This window comes from Sander lucioperca, chromosome 8 (genome assembly GCF_008315115.2).
Source record: "Sander lucioperca isolate FBNREF2018 chromosome 8, SLUC_FBN_1.2, whole genome shotgun sequence".
Lineage (NCBI taxonomy): Eukaryota > Metazoa > Chordata > Actinopteri > Perciformes > Percidae > Sander > Sander lucioperca.
The window spans coordinates 20,476,400-20,495,155 of NC_050180.1; the positions used below are offsets into that span (position 1 = coordinate 20,476,400).

The following is an 18,756-nucleotide window of genomic DNA, read 5'->3' on the forward strand; positions in this document are numbered from 1 at the left end:
ATTTGTTAATTCTTTTGACTACAGCCAAAGGAATTGTGAGTGTCCTTTAGGCTAAACATTTGAAATAATAAATAATATGATATTCAAACTTTTGACTGCTTTCTTTAATAACTACATAACACAATACTTGTACTTTTACTTTTAGTACTTGAGTAGTACATTTTAAAATAAACTACTTGCAATACTTAAGTACAAAAAATGTTGAATACTTTAGTACTTCTACTTAAGTGTGGTGCTTAAAGAGCACTTCAACTTCTTCTCAAGTCACTTTTTTGATAGAGCACTTGTACTTTTACTCAAGTATGGGTCTCTAGTACGTTATACATGTCTGATTCTAAGTAATGACAACACCACTGTTGTTGCATCCACATGACACAAGCCTTCCGTAATTGCGCACACGCCCCCACCCCTCCTCCACGCAGTTGCTAGTAGCCAAGGAGGACATGTAGGATTTAAAAAAACACGATGGACTCTTCAGAAAAGGTAATTATCTTCACTCGAGATTCTGCCACCGGACGACAACAATTTCTAAACACAGCCATGCAGAGAAATACAGAGTGTTTTGGTAAACTGATTAATTAGCTTTGTATCAACTCATTTGGCAATGGCTTTAATGTAACAGACGTTCATTAATATAAAAAAAGTTTCGCAATAAAGCTTTAACTACCCATCTTTTTGTATCTGTGTATTTAATGTACTGTACAAGCCACCCAATCAGGATGTAAGAGTACAAAGGCTGCTTTCAGACTGACAGTAGCTACAGCTACAGTTTACCTTCCCAGTTGTATAATGTTTTGAGTATTATAAACCCCTGTCTTGTTTTGGGCACCTGAGAAGCCTTCAAATTCACAGATCTGTTACTCAAACTGGTCTCCCTAGATTGTATTGAATGTCTCACTAATACTTTAATTACAATACTACAATTACAACATGTACAGGCTGATTTTTAGAGGTTATAATGTTTACCATCATAAACTGTCTTATTTTAGCATGTTAGCATGGTAATATTTGCTCATTTGCGCTAAACACAAAGTACATCTGAGGCTGATGGGAATATCATTAGTGTTGCAGGTGTTTGGTCATAAACTAAGTATTGGACATATTTGACCTGAAAATGGTACTAGATGTAGATGAACTACTAAACTTCATCCTCTGTGTCTAGTGGAAAAGCAGGGTCACCCTGCCATTAATACTTGCAGGTCTAGCCAGTGCCTTCACTGTACGGCCCATGCATTCCCAAATCATTCCAGGAACAGCTGTGTTAAACACACAGACCTAAAGAGGACCCAAACAGAACATCACCAGTCTAGATCAAACTGCGCAGTGTTTTTGAATGCTGAGCATACCCCATGGCAAAGACCCAAATGAAACCAAGAACCAAATGGAAATGGTGAAAACAATTACATCACAAGGCAAACCATTACTTATTCTACTGAACTGGGCTGCTGATGCCACACACTGCTGCCTGCCAACACTTGTTATATGCCATTACATAGCCAATGGCCAACTTTTGTTTAGCCAGGGGTTTACCAAAATGTTTTCTCCCTCTGTACCCATTTAGCTGGAGGGTTAGAAGGACCAGCTCAACGATCCAGGATCTAAATGAATGAACTTGTTATTAGACGTACAGAATGGGGTGTGGGGTTTGTGGCACAACTTAGATCTCCCTCTGTAACCACAACACTTGGGTGTACTGAAACACATAATAACTCTGAGCCAAGGCAAAAGCACAGTAAAGCTGTCTAAATTCACCACAAACAGAGAGAGCTATGCAGTGGGCTGAAATGGTCCCACTAAAAGGGCCTCAATAAACACAGGTGATTATTACATGACAAATGCAGGAACGTACCACTGGATGCCTTTACCTGGTCCAGGTAGGAAATATTTCAGAAGAGGAAAAAAATCTTTCCTTAACTTCTTTGTGACCTTATGTCAAGAGGATGTCACCGACACATTTACTGTGACAGTAGAATTATACCCTCTTTTGCAGAAGATACAGCAAAGAGTGCACAGACAACAGACATTTGAAGTTCTGACAGAATAAGCACCCTCCCTATAAAAAATAGTGTACTGTGGACGCATGCATTGGCTTCACCACAGTGCCAAAACATCCTAGACACATAAACCTCTCAGGACCCAAACCTAGGCATGCCACCCAGGTGGTAGCGAAGGTGAAAAAGTTTAGATGTTTATTATGAACAAAGATTTTCACACTTTGAATGTTTTCAAAGCAGTAGTAGAAAACATTGTTGCAAGCACTGACTCACAGATGGAGCTGTTGAATAGGAGCTCCACACAATTGGGTCATCCTTTCCTGGCAGAAGTCACCTCAATCTGTATTAGTCAACAAGCAGGTTCACTGTCTAAACGATTACTTGTATTCAGTCTGTGGAGGGTTTTATTCCTGACTGCAAAGCTCTTTGTATCTTTGTTTTGAAAAGTGCTATACAAAAAAATATTCTCAACAGCAAGTAATCACTTTGCTCTCCATAACCTGATGCCCAAGGCAGGAGGAGGAAAGGGCCTTGTACCATACCATGAATTTCAATTGTGCTTGCATTTGGTCCTCATGTCACAGGGATGGACCCCACAGGAAGAGCCACCTGCCCAGGCCTGGCCACAACTCCAACTCTGAATATTCAAATGAAAAGTGGTCAAGAGGCTGTTAATTTATGAGAGAAACAAAAGTCACTAACCCGTTGCTCATGTGGGAGCAAGGGCAGAGGGCAGGAAGGAGTATGATCCTTGCCAAGGAGAAAAGGATGCTGAGAGTCCTGGGAAGACATTTGCAGACTTTTGAGGAGATTGCTATGAAAAAAATGCCAAATGTTGCTAATGGAATTAATTTGAAAGTACTTAATGCTGACAGTAGTATGCTCTGCATCAGCAGATTGAGCAGGTTGAGGACCTTATGCTTATCCCTTTTTCAATAATATGCAACTCGTATTTGTGTGTCTACAGTATATGTGCATAACATCTTTTCATACATTCTGTGCAGTTTCCACACCCAAACCAGATAAACAAAGACTTTCATTTCATGATCCCTTTCCATTATGCTGCCTTGTTCTTCAACAGTAATGATCCATACTCATATGAGCGATAGACCCGTTTCACGGCAGACATCTTGACCTGTCAATTCAGAAAAAGCACAGGTGTAAATAAATAACATGATGGCTCCATTCCATTTAGTGTCCCTGTAGCCATGTCAGTGAGTGAGCATGCACAATATTGGAGCCCTGGAGCTGGCTCCTGTAAATGGGTGAATATAAAAGGATATTGACTGCTAGTACGTCAGTAGTAGATGCGAACCCAGAGATTTACCCGTCCATCCACCTTCTGTGCATTATAAGAACACCACACTACTACCTGATTGGCAGTAAATGAATGTAAACAAAAGGTTATTTTAAGCTATTGAAACTAATGACCAAAAATTTCTGTTTTTCTTGAATGCATTTGAAACAGCGTTCAGCATCGATCAGTCAGACATTCCTTGGCTTTCTTTTAAAAAAAAGCTGTCACGTTACCTTTTCCAGCTTACTTCAGACAAAAGATTGTCAAAGTTCATTTTAGAAATCATATTGTGCAGTTGGTTTTTAGCATAATGAAATGTAAAAGTGAGGACTGTGCATCATCGATTTTGTCTCGAAGACGAGTAATATGCTCTTACTAAGCTATTTCTCTCTAAACAATGGGTGTTATTGTTGTAGTTGGAGTTGTGAGTGGTTATATGATTATGTACAGTATGTGACTGTAGTGAAGGCCAGAGTGAAAGGATTGTGTACTGTAGGTGGTTGGTTTCCTTGTGAAAGGGTGTCAGGGGAACTGTCAGGATGTACAAAGCCTTTCCCCCCCATGGCATGTGGCAGAGATCCCTCCCATGGGCTGTCAGAGCCAGGGCCTCCACACTTATCAACCCATCCATTGTGAAATCAGCCGCCCTGGCCAACCATAGCCATGCAAAATACACCCCCTGCATTAAACACAATTTCAATCATCCTCAACCATCTTCCTCTGCTTCCCTCTCTCTCCTCCCTCGCCGCTCTCCCTCGGCCTCTCCTCTCTCTTATAGTGAATGAACAGTTGTCACCGTCAGGTAGCTCAAAATGCAAATTGGGAACAAATGGATCCACTTGAACAGTCTTAATTACATGATATGTATTCCATGAATCACAAATGGTATAGTCCTGAAGATTCAGCAGTACAATATGGTGTCCCTTTAATAATTGATTTGAAAATAATGCCACATAAAAAAGAATCACATCACGCCTTCTACACTAGCTGCATATCAACCTAAGTCACAGGCTGTGCACACCAGTAAGCATGCACAGGTGGGAATAAAGACAAGAACCTTTTCTCTGGATGTGAAGACAACAGTCAGATTCTTTAGGACCAAGCGCTCACTGGCACTGTAAGAGAAGTTGACTCTGTCAAAGGTGATGGAGCCTGCCTTGGGCCAATCATGCGGAGGCTGTTTGTCCGTCTCCCAGGGTGCTTCACTCTCCAGCTCGGCATACTCAACCACTCTCTCCACTGATGTCATCTACAAAAGATAAGGCAATCTTTTTCACAGAACATGTAGAAGTACACAATATGTTGTGAAGACAGATTTCTGATTCATACATTTTGCTCTTATGATCACTTGAAACAATTGAAAATGGCATAACTTCAGCTTTAGTAAACGTAAAGTTATGTTGAACATAAAACAGCAAACATGACATGTCACATGTCCTACTAGTATTTCTAATTTGACCATCGCAAACAATAATCTAACCAGTGAAGTAGCAGTCAATTTGTGTTTTAAAAGAGTACTCTAATAGTTTAGTATTGCACTTCCATAAAGTTGGGGGACCACAGACAACACGTAAAAACGAAGCAGCAGACGCGGAAATGTTGACTTTTAGTCTAAAGAATGAGTCAAAAACACTGGATCCTACATTTCCCACAATGCAACTCAATAGTGTCTTTCATTAGACCCTCGGTGACGGCCGCACATGCTGCCTCCCAACTGATTTAAATATCAGTAATCCTCTTGCACACACCTTAGTGTTCTAAGTTGACACATAATAGTTCATTTTCTTCTCTTTGACACTTGTTTGTTGACCTTACGCACATATATCAGCAAACAGATAAATGACACATAGCTTTTGTTTTATACATGATACTAGTATTGTTGGCAGTTCATTTCTATTTGTAATGCACACCTTTAGTTAACATCTGTACAGTCACACTTTAGTTTGACTTTAAATAACTTTGCCTTGAATCATTATAATTTCTATTTCTATTTCTTTGAGTTACGAGTGCTGAGGGTGTGTGCTGCTGCTGGTAGTTGGAACATCTTGACAGGCCTGGGCAAAAGATGTGCCCACCAAAGCAGAGCTATTAAATACAGGAAGTGGCTAATCAGATTGTACCAAGTTCCTGCCACATCATGGGGGGATGGGATTCCTAGTTTAGAGATTTTTTTTTTTTTAATATACTATATTAGTGTGTTAATGCTGAGTTAAGTTCTGTTAGTTGACCTATTTTATGTGCCCAGAATTTTGTTAAATATTTTGTAAATTGTTACATGAATAGGTATAGTAAGTGTTCAAATGTAAATGTTCCCACCATGTTCTCAATCTCTGCACTCTGTCTGACTCCCCACTGGAACATGCCTGTAAGTGTCATTGAATAAGATAAAGCCAGACCCACTGCACCTGGTTCCAGTCCTGTAATATCAGAAAAAAAGTAAACATACGGTCACACAGTCATGAGCTTATCGCCATGGTTTCACTAACAAAGTCTTTGATGTCAATAATGTCAAATGTTTTATCCAAATCCCATACAGTACCATCCCCCAGGTAAAGGCAGCCAAAAGCAGTGATGGTGACAAAAATTGAGCAAATTCCATCAAGGCGTACAGCAAACCAGCGAGAAGTAGTCAGGAATAAGAACCAAGCCTCTGTTAACAAACACACAGAGAAGATAATACATGTAATCTCTACTGTCTAAATATTGCTGATTTTAACAAAATAACATTAGTCTAAATGGCTTTGAAAGGGCGTGATAAAAAGTTAATATCCTTAACTGAAATATATATTTTTAATGCTCACCTGAGTGAAGATCTTGATATCCATCAAACATTTGCTGAAACCTCTGCTGAACCTTGAAGGCACGGATGGTGCTCAAGCCTTGGAGAGAGGAAGAAAGGTGGGAGAAAACGGGACTCCGAGCTAAAAGAAAAAAATATATACAGTATATGCACCTGTTAGCAAACATGCATCTGTAAAACCAGCTATCCATACATTCAACAATGACATTTTTCAACACAAATGCATTCCTTATAGTATACTTAGGACAGTTTTGAAGAGTTTTAATCCAAACATTTGCTTTTATGTAGAACACTGTTTTAGACTGCTTTTATGTCTTTAAATTCACTGTGTTTTTAAGTGAGTCATAATCTACCTGATGTGTCGGGGTTTTCTTCTCAATATGTTGACTTTCAGAAGGCATACACAAAAGAAATGTGATGTGGTAATCAATAGTGAAGTACGAACTGCGTCATACACACATTGAATATGCTTCTGATGACAAAGAGTTTGATTTAGGGAAAGGTTGCAATTGAGTGGTCTTTTGTTTCTATTTGTTAGGCTTACAAAACCAGAGACAAAACCTAAATGTTTCCTCTGGCCTTTTTAATAGAACCTTTGTTCTTTAAGATGATGGAACCTGTTGTCCAATGTACATTTGGGCTCTCAGCCCAGAATAAAAAAGATGAACTAAAGCCTTCAATAGCCTAGTCATGCCCACTTGGCATTTTTCCCCTTTGTATGTGATGTCATGAACTCCCGTCTCTTGAGGAAACTGCGTGTGGCCGAGCCATAGGCCACCGCCACCTTTAGCCTTTATGCTAATGACCACGACTTTCTTCAATGGTCTATTAGCATTCCTGTGGTCTGCTTTTGTCTCTTACCACAAATGGACATGCCCACCCCCCACCCAAATAAAATAAAAAATTACTGGTAGACTCTAGGCGCTTTATGTCTCTGGAGGTCTCCAGGAAGTAGCATCGCAGAAACAGGAAGACAGCAAGAAGTGGAGCAACAGGAATAAGGATCCAGGGGATGATGACGGCAGCTACTGCAATCACTCCGATGACTTGGAGAAAAACCTGGGACAGAAAGAGAAATAGAAAGGGGCACAATATTAAGCAAACAGCAACAGAGACAAAAGCTCCACTGCTGCTGTGTGGGCTACCACCAGGGCAGTGAGGCCTATTTCTTGAGGCTAAACAAGAGGAACTATTTCAGTTGTATTTGTGTGAGACCATTACAGACATACAGAAAGGTAACAGCAGGTTGTGGGACTTAGGTTATGTGACTCACAGTGTGAAAGGAAAACGACCACAGCGCTAATTCTCACTTAGTAGCAGGTGAGAATTTACCACTTGGCCACTGCAGCTCATATCCCTGGCTCCCTTGGGCTTTCCCTTCAACACTTCTGGCCTGTAAGCTTCCCTGGCAGAGCAGCCAGCCAACAGGCATGGCCACAGTGACTGGCAGAGGGCTCTGGGAACCACACTGTGGGTTTCTGATACATCACACTCAAACCACACAACCCTCAACAACACAGTGACTCATCACCCGTGTTAATGGCTCTGTGACACATCTAGACCAGGATACCAGAGCTGCCTAAACAGGATTGGAGGCAATGAGTCTGACGACACCAAAGCACCCACCAGTGTTTAGAATCTGGTAAAGTATCATTATGGTTAAATAAAATGCTTTCACCATTTCACATCTGTGGTGGTTATTATGTGTTCACAATTTTATACTTCTTCACTACCTTTGATTTTTTTTTTTTTTTTCTACTTTTAATCTTAGTTTTTTCTTCTTTCCTACACCTGTTATCATCTCATGACCCCTAAGTTAACTTTTAATGGAGTGTGTTGACTGTGTGATATTGATACTTTCACTTAAGTAAATAATGTGAATACTTCTTCCACCACTGTATACCGTTTCTTCTTCTGAAAGGTATACGGTGTTACATATTTCATATTTGATTGATAGATGATAAAACTGAAACCTCAAACCCTGAAATTAGACACATCCTAAGAAATGAATCCTATGACGTGGAGATTAAGATCATACTGTTACCTTCAGTGGTCTCAGACTAGCCCAGAGAGATGAAAATTTAATTTAGCACCTTAATTACGGATGTTATCTGCCACTTAAGCACACATTTAAGCATGATCACTTTCAGCGTAGTTTCATGATGAAAAGCTACACAATTCCATTTGCAGTTCAGATAAGAGGGTATTACTAGTCTAACCATTGCTGTAGTGGAGCCCACGCAATCAAACAGTGAGTGGAAGCTACTGAGCACAACTGATCCCAAGAATTTCACAGTACATAAGTTTCAATCTTAGCCTTGATGGAAGGCTACCAGACTGCAAAGTGAGATGGTGGCACACGAGCCATTACTGCATGTTATCCAGCCTTCCCCTGAGGGGATCTAACATTAACTGAACAAATGTCTTATCAAATATACTGTTTTGCTTCACCTTCCTGCTGCTGATTGGTGACACAGCGACAACGCTCATTCATGTTTGCCGATTGGTTCATTTAAATTCTAATTGGGCCCATTTCAGTCAGGAGCCACGAAGGTCCAGGACAGGCTTATCTGACAGTGGGGTCATCAGAAGCGACAGAGGAACAGGAACCATTAGATAGGAGTCTTGCCTCCTCCTGCTCCCCAGGGCCCGCTGTCGCCAAGGCAATGTTTGATGTGATCCATTTGCGTGGTCTGGCGCTTATCATGTCAGCATCGGGAACACCGTGGCCCCCCACCCACACTACACACAGATGACTCAGATAAGTGATCCTACAAGCACACACCTCACCCCCTCGGACCACATCCATATCTCCTATGAAACCACACAGGAACAGAAAACTCCCAAAGCCACATCCCGCTGCACATAAAAGTGGATAAAAGGATGAAAGGTTTTGTAAACAAACTGTTTAAATAAAGAATTACCGCTAATTGCTCTTTAGCAAGAAAAGAAAGCTACCGCACGCATGTGATTCAGTCATTCAGGCAAACTGGGCGCACTGCTGTGTCCAAAGACCATTGAGATCTCTGCTGACCCTTATTGCTTTATTTTCTCAATGATTCTATCAGCTCTTTGATGTCTAAATAAATGTAGAAAATTGAAGTTAATTGCTGTATTTGTGCTCAGCAATGATAGCGACTGTTGTTCCGCAGCAGAAAATAAACACTTGCCTTTAATTAAACATCCCTCTGGACATAAGGAATCAGTATGCTTTTTACAACCCCCTTTTCATCCTCCCTTTATTTACTGACAGTGTGCAATATTTGCCACTGGGAAAAAAGAAGTGCAAACAAAACAGGAAATGAGGGGAAAGCATGGCAAAGAAAATTCCTCAAAAGAAGTCCTCTGTCATCGCTGGAATTTTTTTTCACTCCACACTTTTCCTTGACAGAGGGGCACAATAAGTTGCAAGGGTCAGTGGTACTGAAACAAAACAGGGCTGTTCCACTCGGGCTCTGGAACAATAGAAGTGACCCAATCCATTCTACTCTGTCTTTGGGCTTTATTTTAGCATTAAATGCCCAGATGCTATTGCCTTTCTTTGGGAGAAATGACTGTGGACACCTCTTTCACATTTTCCCTTTCTGGGCCATTTTCACTTCATAAAGCTGCAGTCAATGTGTTTTGTGTGTGGTGAGGAGGGTCTGACACATACTATGGTGGTCTCAGTCACTGTCTACATTGGTGGCTCAAGTAGTCCTAGGATTAGGCCTTTGTGTGTCGTGAAAAGGTAAAAGAAGTCACTTATTTGGGCTCAGTCAAGCTGCAGATTTCCAAGCCCATTTTGGAAATAAGAGAAAGGCTTTGAAATGCGGTCTCTCTTTCTCTCTCTCTCTACTATAAATCACTTGTGTCCAGCAAATTCATTCACTCAGTCATTGCTCCTTTTACTTTCACTTGAAAACAACACAAAAACATTTTCAAATGTGTAAGAAAACAGCAATTCACAAATACAAAAGTCACTCACAGAAAGCACAGAATGCATTATCTTTCATCATATTGACACTTTGTTATGTAAGTTCCCAGACTCAAAGGACCCAGGGCCTGGCCTGTATGTCTGAGTCAGAGCAGCTAAGGTGCCCCGCAGCATCATGTGAGACCACACATACACACACTGGAATGAAAGCTTTTGCTGGCCGATGCTCGCCATCGAATGACCATGTGTGGTATTGCTAAGTGGCCAGTTAGGCATACCCATAAGCACACACACACAATGCTGTTTTCTGGTTTATTTTTACATTAATTTGACAAATCTTTAGGTGTCACTGGTATTTTTTTTCACCTTGTGCAGGAAGACAATGGCACTGTCATAAAACAATGCTCAAGGGGGATTCATGGCGCAGCCTTAATATTTCCACACAGGACCATCTCTTGTGTTTCTCAGTATAACCTGAGTAACGCCTGGAGCCAGTGCATTCTTCACTTCTTCCGTCACCAGTGTGGTAAAGAAGGAGAGAAAGCCGGTGAAATCCCATCCTATAGCACTCACAGTTACGTCAGCAGTTCGTATATACCACAAAGCCACTGAGAGGCCTGACACACAATGTGCCACAATATACAGACTCACAAAACGATCCACCCGCCAGTGTTTTTAGACAATAGCCATCTTTGCTGTGTGTTTGTGTGTGTATTCTGTGCTGGGATTCTGTCTGCATACCACACACATGCTCCCTTTTCTCACACACTCCAAACTATTTACTCTCCCTCCAGGTTTTACTGCTATAATTTATGATTCATGAGCCAATGTTTATGCATGTTTATATGCCATTAAAATTGGTGAGACCAGGCTAAGTCACACTTAAATGAAAGCACCTGTCAGCTGGTGTCTTAGCATGCACATGCTGACAAACTGAATTTGCGTGGATGGTTAAGAAGACCTATGAATGTAGCTATGGACCCGACAGTTAGTGGTGTGATTTGGTCAAGAGCCTTCACACAAAATCCTCCACTGAAAGACCCCTGTACTCACCCCTTATTGTCTTGCCCTCCTCCTCTGCCCCCTCTGTGAAAATAGAGGCAACCCAGGATTTAAAGGTCAAGTCTACACAAAAGCAGACAGTCCCCGAAGCCTGAGGTGTTTTTAATTGACATTTCTGTCTTTGTCCCCTGACCATAAAGAGAGAGGAGAAAGAGCCTTTTTCCCAAATACACTAAATTACTACTTGATGAGACCTGTGAAGAAAAATAGGGGTCTGGGGTGTAACCAGGTTTCCCCAGCTTGAGGGAATCCCCTTGTTAGGCGGTGATGGGAGCAGTGCTGAGGGGCTGTGAAGTGCTTACTCCACCATAAAGGCGGAGGCTCTGGTGCAAATCCCCACACCTCTCCCCATAGAGAGAGATAAACCAGTTAGGGCATTGTTTATGAAGTTTCACTTTATTCCCCACTGACAACCATTTAAACAATGACTATGGGGAAATGTCCCTCCACGAATGAGCAACAATAGTCAGGATCAGCAGCTTTTCTGCGCAGCTAATACTTTGATAAAAAGAGTGAAAAACGTCCTTCCTGAAAGCATTAAAGACTGCTTCATGAAAGCCACCTGCAAACAAGAGCAGAAAGCCACACAAACAAAAGTGTTCTGTCCAAAGGATGCCACCTTTGTCCACTATCACAATCACTTCCCACTTTCTGCTAGAGCGAACGACCAGCAGAAACCATGTGCACATGATATAGCCAGTCTATGATATAGCTAGTCTTATTTTGACAGTTTGCTCTTGAGTTATTAAAAGGTATTTTTCACTACAATACAGACACATGGTTCAAATAGTATTGTTTCTTGTATTCCATGATAAGTCAGGTAATAACTAATATGGTGGAATAGATGTCATACTCTGAGTACATATGTGCGATACAAGACTGTTTTTAGTCATGACCTCTACTTTCACTGGTTTCAGTTGGACCTATGTGCCTTCTACAAACTTATTATTTTACTCCAGCCATTATTCACCTTATTATCAAAATGAGGGAAACTATGGCAGACAAAAAGGCTTTGTGCATATGATCCTTTGTGCTTTCAGCATTTAAGATGGCTTTTGTCTACTGTGAGATGGGTATCTGCCACAAACATCACTCAGGCATTGTGGAGGGGGGATTCGTTTTCAGCGCGCCTTTGTTCTATTCTTTGGCCCTAACCAAAGAGCCACGCCTGCTCCTCTACCTCGAATTGTGCAGCGAACATTCCCTTCTTTGTGGTGCTAGGTGCATGAGCTGGCTCATCTCCGCAGGCTTTCGTGGGAGATGGCTGTCATGGTGGCACGGTGGCATTTGGTAACCTAACCTGGTTATGCACCAGGGTGGCCCTTGGCTACCAGGCCTAAGACTGTAGAGCATTAGGTGAATCGCCTTAAGAGGGGCAAGTCCCGCTCTGGATCTGTTCCAACTGACCTGTCCCCTTTTCCCCTCAACCACGCTTCCAGCTCCACTCCTGCAATACATCGTACGCCTGCTGCTCACACTTCTTCTCTTTGCCACTCAGCGAATTGTCCTCGTCACCCCCTCCTTGCCTCCCCACTGTTTTCCTCCAAATCATCCCCATCATCCTGTGACCTTTATTTCCTCTTTGGTACCTTTCTCTCTCCCAATCACTTGTTTAGTCTCCAAACACATTCTCTGAAGATGCCGCTTCTGTTGTGTCACACAGAGGGAGCCACGCCCTCAGCCTATGTGCACACTTTTATTAAATCTGTGCAGGCGCTGGGCCGCGCTGGCGGGTAATCCTACAGTAATTGTTTCCAGATTAGGGGACCCGGACCACAAAGCAGGTTTAGCCAGGCATGAAATGGCCTTCCCATGCTGCAGTGCCAGCGACCAAACCTGCCGAGGTGAGACTCACCTGGATAAAGTCCACAAACGTCCATGGGAGCAGAGAGTCCAGGTAACCAATGTCCTTCGAAAACCTGTTGAGGATTCTTCCTGGGAAACACAACACAAAAGCACAGATTAGATGACATTAGAGTAGATATATGTAAGATAGAATCACACAATTGAAAGCAAAATGTGGTCTTATTGGTTAGAAAGGTGTCAAGTGTATCATTTGTCCGATCAGAAGTAATATAGTAAAAATAGGGGAAACAAGATTATGTAATGTGTAATTGTATAGTGTGAGAGAACATTTGGAGTATTAATTGGATGTGGAATAACACATATAAGTCAAATGCATATACATATTCTTTATCCATTAGCTAATCATTCTGAACCCATAAAAACAATATTTAGTTTGTTTCAATTTCCTTCAGTCTCACTAGACTATTGAGCAACTGTTACGAAAGTCCCCTCCAATTTAATAGAAAAGAACTTATACACTGTCTGATGCAAAACACAGGCCTATCTAGATTAAACAATGAATCATTATTTGTCTAGCATTTCATAAAGACTGCCCTACTCTTGTCTGAATACACGAGGGAACCTTTTGTTTCCAAACAAAAGGGCAACAGAAGCTGCGTACCTGCCTTTATGCTCTGACTGGCTTTGTCAGTGACGTTAATTGAGTTGCCTCCAATTTGCTCAGGTGTTCATTATTTTGGCTGATGCTCTGCACAGGTGATGTGGCAGCCCTTTTTTGTGATTCTTTAGTAACTTTGCTCCCCTATTCTGATCCCACAACACATAAGATTATACTCCAGCTGCTTTCACACAGTGTTTACTACAGGGTCAGTGATAGCAAATTCCCACACTTCACCACCTAAAGGCAGACAAGACAGAAAGGCTTTCTCTATTTCTGTCCTTGAATGAAACCCTCTGACTCTCAGAGGCAGAGAAAAAAGTACCAGAGCAGTGCCAGCATTGCCACTACATGAACAGGGCTCAAGTCAAAAGACACAAACAAGCTGTACTGTAGATCTTTTGTGTGTAGTCTATAGTGTATTCCCTGTCAAAGCGTCTCCAAATTGGTGTCATAATGTTTAATACTGTACTTAAGCAACCCATTGTCTCTCACAGTGACACTAAGCGAAAAATAATATGTCAGAGGAGAATGTAAATAAAGCAGCACACACATACAGTATTTAGGGTTCAACCCCTGATAGAGTGAAACCAACCTCGCAAGCATGCATATGAGTTTATTTGAGCTCACAGAATAGGCCATGAATAAGGGTGGGACTTGGTACAGGACAGAGAGGAAACGGCTGAGCAGCACATTAGCAGAATGTGGCAGTATGGCACTCGGAGGCGTGGCAGAGCCATGGCACTGACCTAAAAGTTGCCTCCCAGCCTCCCAGTCAGTCCTACGGAGGTGGGCCCTGTAATCACCTCTCTCCACGGCCATAAGCAGCTTACAGCTTTATCCAAAATGCCGCTCCTGCCTAAAACATGCATGCAGACGAGGCCGGGCTCCCCATAACAGCCATTGCATAAACCCAGCCAGAGATTATTCCCCGCAACAATCCAGCAATGCTCCAAATCAGTACTGATTCAAAGTCAAGTGGCGTAAGCATGTTGTACACTTGGAGGCAGACTAATCTTATTCACAGTGTGAGTGCCCCTTTAGCATACAGACATCCCGAGGGGAGGGTTCATGCAAGGGGGTAGAGCTGCTACTATACTAGTGTAGAATATAGCTGCTTTAGTCTGGGAATGGGGGGAGTGCTTGTCAAACTGTGTTTGCGGAAGATCCAATAATAATTTATGTAATTTTACTGTCTAAGCCATAGATGACCTAAATTCATGCATATCTGACAAACAATGCCAATGAGAAAAGGGTAGGTTTCTCTGGGTTACATCATACCATGGTTAGAGGGTGTTAGAACAGAGAACATCAGCCAGCTATCAGCTGTTTGACAAGCAGCTCAGTCAACAGAGAGTTTCAGAGGGGATGAAGTAAAGACCCTTCTCCATCCTGCGCAGACTATAGAGGGGATATATTACAGTGGTGCAGTTACACAAAGACATTCACTGCATGGAAATGCCTATGAGGTAAGATCGGCATGGGACAATGGCTTCAATCACTATGGGTGGTTGTCAACAATATCACCTATTGTGTAGCGAGGGGTATAGACATTTCAGGATATCAGCAGCATTAGTATCAAACAATTTCTCATGGTTTAAGACTCCAGGGGTGATTTGCACTATTTTTTAGGCTCAGGAAATATCAAGCCCTTCCAACTAAGGTGGCCCCTTAGGTGGAGATATTAGGTGAGCAAGGCCCCCAATCACACTTAAAGAAGTGGAACAGTGGGGTCCGGCTAGAGCAGGGCGTGTGGCAAATCGCTGTTCCCTGTAAACATCAAGATAAGGGGACGACTCAGAGCCGCTCCATGTGTGGGCCCCAGTGCAGTTGGAGGGCCTTTCAGTCAGGGAAGTGAGATAATGAAGGAATACTGGGGAGGGGGCTGCCAAGGCTGGAGGTGGCACAGCTCACCTGTACTTCCATGAAGGGCCTTGGGGCCTGGGGCAGCCTCCCACCGCTGGCGCCTTGCTGCCAATACTAATACATTCTAAATCCATTCTCTTCGCTCACACTGACAGGCTCCTGCAATCTCCTCTGCTTCCCTTTCATGCAATTAAATAGTGGAAGTGCCGAGCGAGGGGGAGCCCTATCAGCCATACTGCACACACACACACGGCTCCATCTCCACATTCAATTTACACACCTCGATATCATCATCCTCTCTGCAGTATTTCCTCCACTTTGCTCTTAACACTCTTGCATTCCAGACCTGAAATACAGACATTCAAAACATTGCCTCTGTAGACACAATTAGAATCTCACATCACTGACTACAGAAGATCCAATGTTCCCTGCGTCAACAGCAACTGAGTGACACCTAGCACTGAGATGGCCCACTATGCCGATGTGAAAGGGGGACGGTAGAAGTGTGTGTGCATGTGTGTGTTGACTGAAGCTCCACTTCTTGACTGTGCTGATGAGCTGAAGCCCTGGCCTGCAGTCTCTGAGGGGATTAGCCCACTCAATGACACTAAATTACAGGGATCAACATCAGCTCAACACATCCACCGCTGTCTGTGCTGCTCTAACTGGATCACATTTGGATGAACAGCTGTAATAAGACTGTCCATATTGCTAAAATTGAGCAACATGAATATATTAAGTTATATAAATTAATATAGTAGAGGAAATAGCAGTCTGTAGTGTTATCAACATCATCTAGATTTCTTCTTATCAAACAGTATTGTTACAAAATATAAAAGGTTTTCATCACCACAAGCCCCAACTTGGAAATCAACTATTTCCACACAGCACAAAAGATAACACAGACACATGATACAAATGGCACATTCAGTGACTGATACAGAGGAGCTACAATGCCTCTTCATCAAACATAATTCACCACTGCTGTACTCTATTGTTATAAACCACATTCACAGAATAACAAATAGGACCTTTGTGCAGTGATGCTTGAAATGGTAACCTTTAACTCCGTGGACAGCTATCAAACACTTGGCCTGTTCAGCAGCAGTGCACCTATCACTTACACATGTAAACAGTTGTCAAATCCTTAACAACACATCAGCACACAGTTACAAATTACTCACACTTATTGCATGAGAGTAGTGGATGTGTGGAAGCAGTTGTGGTGAAAGTGGCAGTTATTGTATAAAGGGGGAAAAAAAAGAAGCAAAACATTAAGAAAGAAAGAAGAGTAAGAGAAAAACGGCAGAGCTGACAGCGTTTTTTTGTCCTGGTCTTTTCTGTTCGGTTTCACTCAAGTGAATAAATCAAAAAATACAGACCAGGAGAAGAAAATTTAAAAAAAAATGTAAATGAGTGAAACTTATTTAAATTGTTAAAAAATGTCATGGTCATGCTTAATCTACTATTGACTGGACTAAAGACAAAAGAAACTCACTATCTGGGACAGTTGTCTATAAATCCAGCCATAAACACTGTTGTTTGCCATCCTAGAGGCCAAGCTGCAATGACTGGACTGGTCATACAATGGTTACTGATAGCAGCACAACAGCAATCAGATAGCAGTGTCTGTTAAGCCTCTCCTTTACTGCGCTATTAAACAGATTATTACATTATTCAAAGTGTTTGTCCTCCTCCCCTGTGTAGATTACCAAGCAAGGCACACCCAGATAAGCCGTCAGGTAGTCCAATACGTAACACAACAGCAGCACTAGAAACAAAAGCCAAAGATTAAGACCTGTGGTGTTTGCTCCAAACACAGCTTTGCAAAGGAAAGCTTTGTTGCTGCACCCACTTCTAATACCCGACAAAAACCGCAAGCTTCTGAACACCCTCAAATCATATTTAGACTTGTGTTATTAGCTTATTATGACTCATTATACAGATACAAGTTTCCTTCTTGTTGAGAATTCCCACCCAAGCTGAATGTGCTGTACATGCATGTCACTATGAAGAGATTAGGTTGAGTAATTATCTGCTGACAGATGAACAATTAAAGTTATCAAAGTGGGCCACTCGACAGTTGACTTTGGATATAAATGAAACATTTTAGTGACATTATTTCACCTAATTAAAAGAGTTTTTTTTAATGAATACCACAAAGTCATAGAGATACAATAACAAGAAGAGCAAAACATTTTGCAAATGATTGAAACAAATCTTGAAATACTAAAATACTAATAATAAAAGGCGGCGCAAAACACGCCTGAAGAAAAAACTAGCAGCCCTACCTGAGTAAAGTCAGACGTATTTGGAGTGTTTGCACACTTTTTAAAATCGTGTCCATCTGCCCACTCCATTGACCCAGCAGATACAGCCTATAAAGCTAATGAAATAATCGAAGATTTCTGATACAGCGCACAAGATAAATACATCTGTATTTACAAAGCTCTATAGTCCAAACACAACACTGTCCAAGATCTAGTGCAAACAATATGTATTCAATATGATTGTTTGCTTTTTGTTCAAACTCACAATAAAAAAAGATAGGACTCTCTTTACTCATTTTTAAATACATTATGACTACATATTATGCCATATCACAAGGCTTTTTGACTGAATCGGCCTCTTGGTTACACAGGCTTTAAATCCCAGCAGCGACTTTTGTGATGCCAGTCACAATCAAATATTAAACCCCATATGTCCCACAAACAGAAAACCATCTTTGAGCTTGTATGACTGAAAGTACAGTTTTTATATTACAGTACATATTAGATCTTTTGATTAATATTTATCAGTTATTAATTATATTTATTGAGAAATTACATAAACATTTCAATAATATCATTATAATATGAAATCCTTGAATACAATTATTTACAGTTTTATATGAAAAAGATAGCATTTGAAAATATAAGTTATTATAAATTATTATATATATAACTTACAAACTAATAACTGACTATGGAGTTTAAAAGCAAGCGTATGGCTGTTTGTGAAGTGGCTCGAAACATAAGTCTGCTCTCTAGTGGTGAGATATTGTATCTCACCACTGGAGCTTCTACAGCAGGTCCCACTGGATGTTAACATCTCATAATCCCCACACATCATTCCTTTACCACCTTGGTCATGTTATGAATATGTTAGTAGTTATCTAAATGAGAACTTGAGAAGGAGGTGAGCCACTTACCAATTGGATTGATATCAAAAAAGTGTACAGGGGTCCGGAGGATGGCATCAAACATGCTGTTGTGTAGGGTTTGGGCCGCGCTCACCAGGACATTAAAGAAGACCAAGCTGCGAAGGAAGCCAAACACTACTGAAGTGGCTGTTAAACCTGACCAAAGCAGAGAGAAA

At 41.5% G+C, this 18,756-nt stretch overlaps 1 protein-coding gene across 3 annotated transcripts in view; it reads right to left on the reverse strand.

Moving 5' to 3' along the window:
• The window catches only part of LOC116047696 (multidrug resistance-associated protein 4-like), a 40,879-nt gene that overhangs the window by 11,404 nt on the left and 10,719 nt on the right, over window positions 1-18,756 (reverse strand). For 2 of the 3 annotated variants that reach the window (XM_031296630.2, XM_036004492.1), the window contains 7 exons: window positions 18,590-18,736; window positions 12,925-13,004; window positions 7,000-7,150; window positions 6,093-6,212; window positions 5,831-5,941; window positions 5,608-5,708; window positions 4,349-4,540 (listed from right to left, as the gene is read on the reverse strand). In XM_031296630.2, coding sequence (XP_031152490.1) covers window positions 4,349-4,540; window positions 5,608-5,708; window positions 5,831-5,941; window positions 6,093-6,212; window positions 7,000-7,150; window positions 12,925-13,004; window positions 18,590-18,736 — 902 coding nt within the window. Of the gene's footprint in view, window positions 1-2,802; window positions 3,130-4,348; window positions 4,541-5,607; window positions 5,709-5,830; window positions 5,942-6,092; window positions 6,213-6,999; window positions 7,151-12,924; window positions 13,005-18,589; window positions 18,737-18,756 lie in introns of those variants that run through there. The other variant, XM_031296638.2, reaches the window with a different exon arrangement.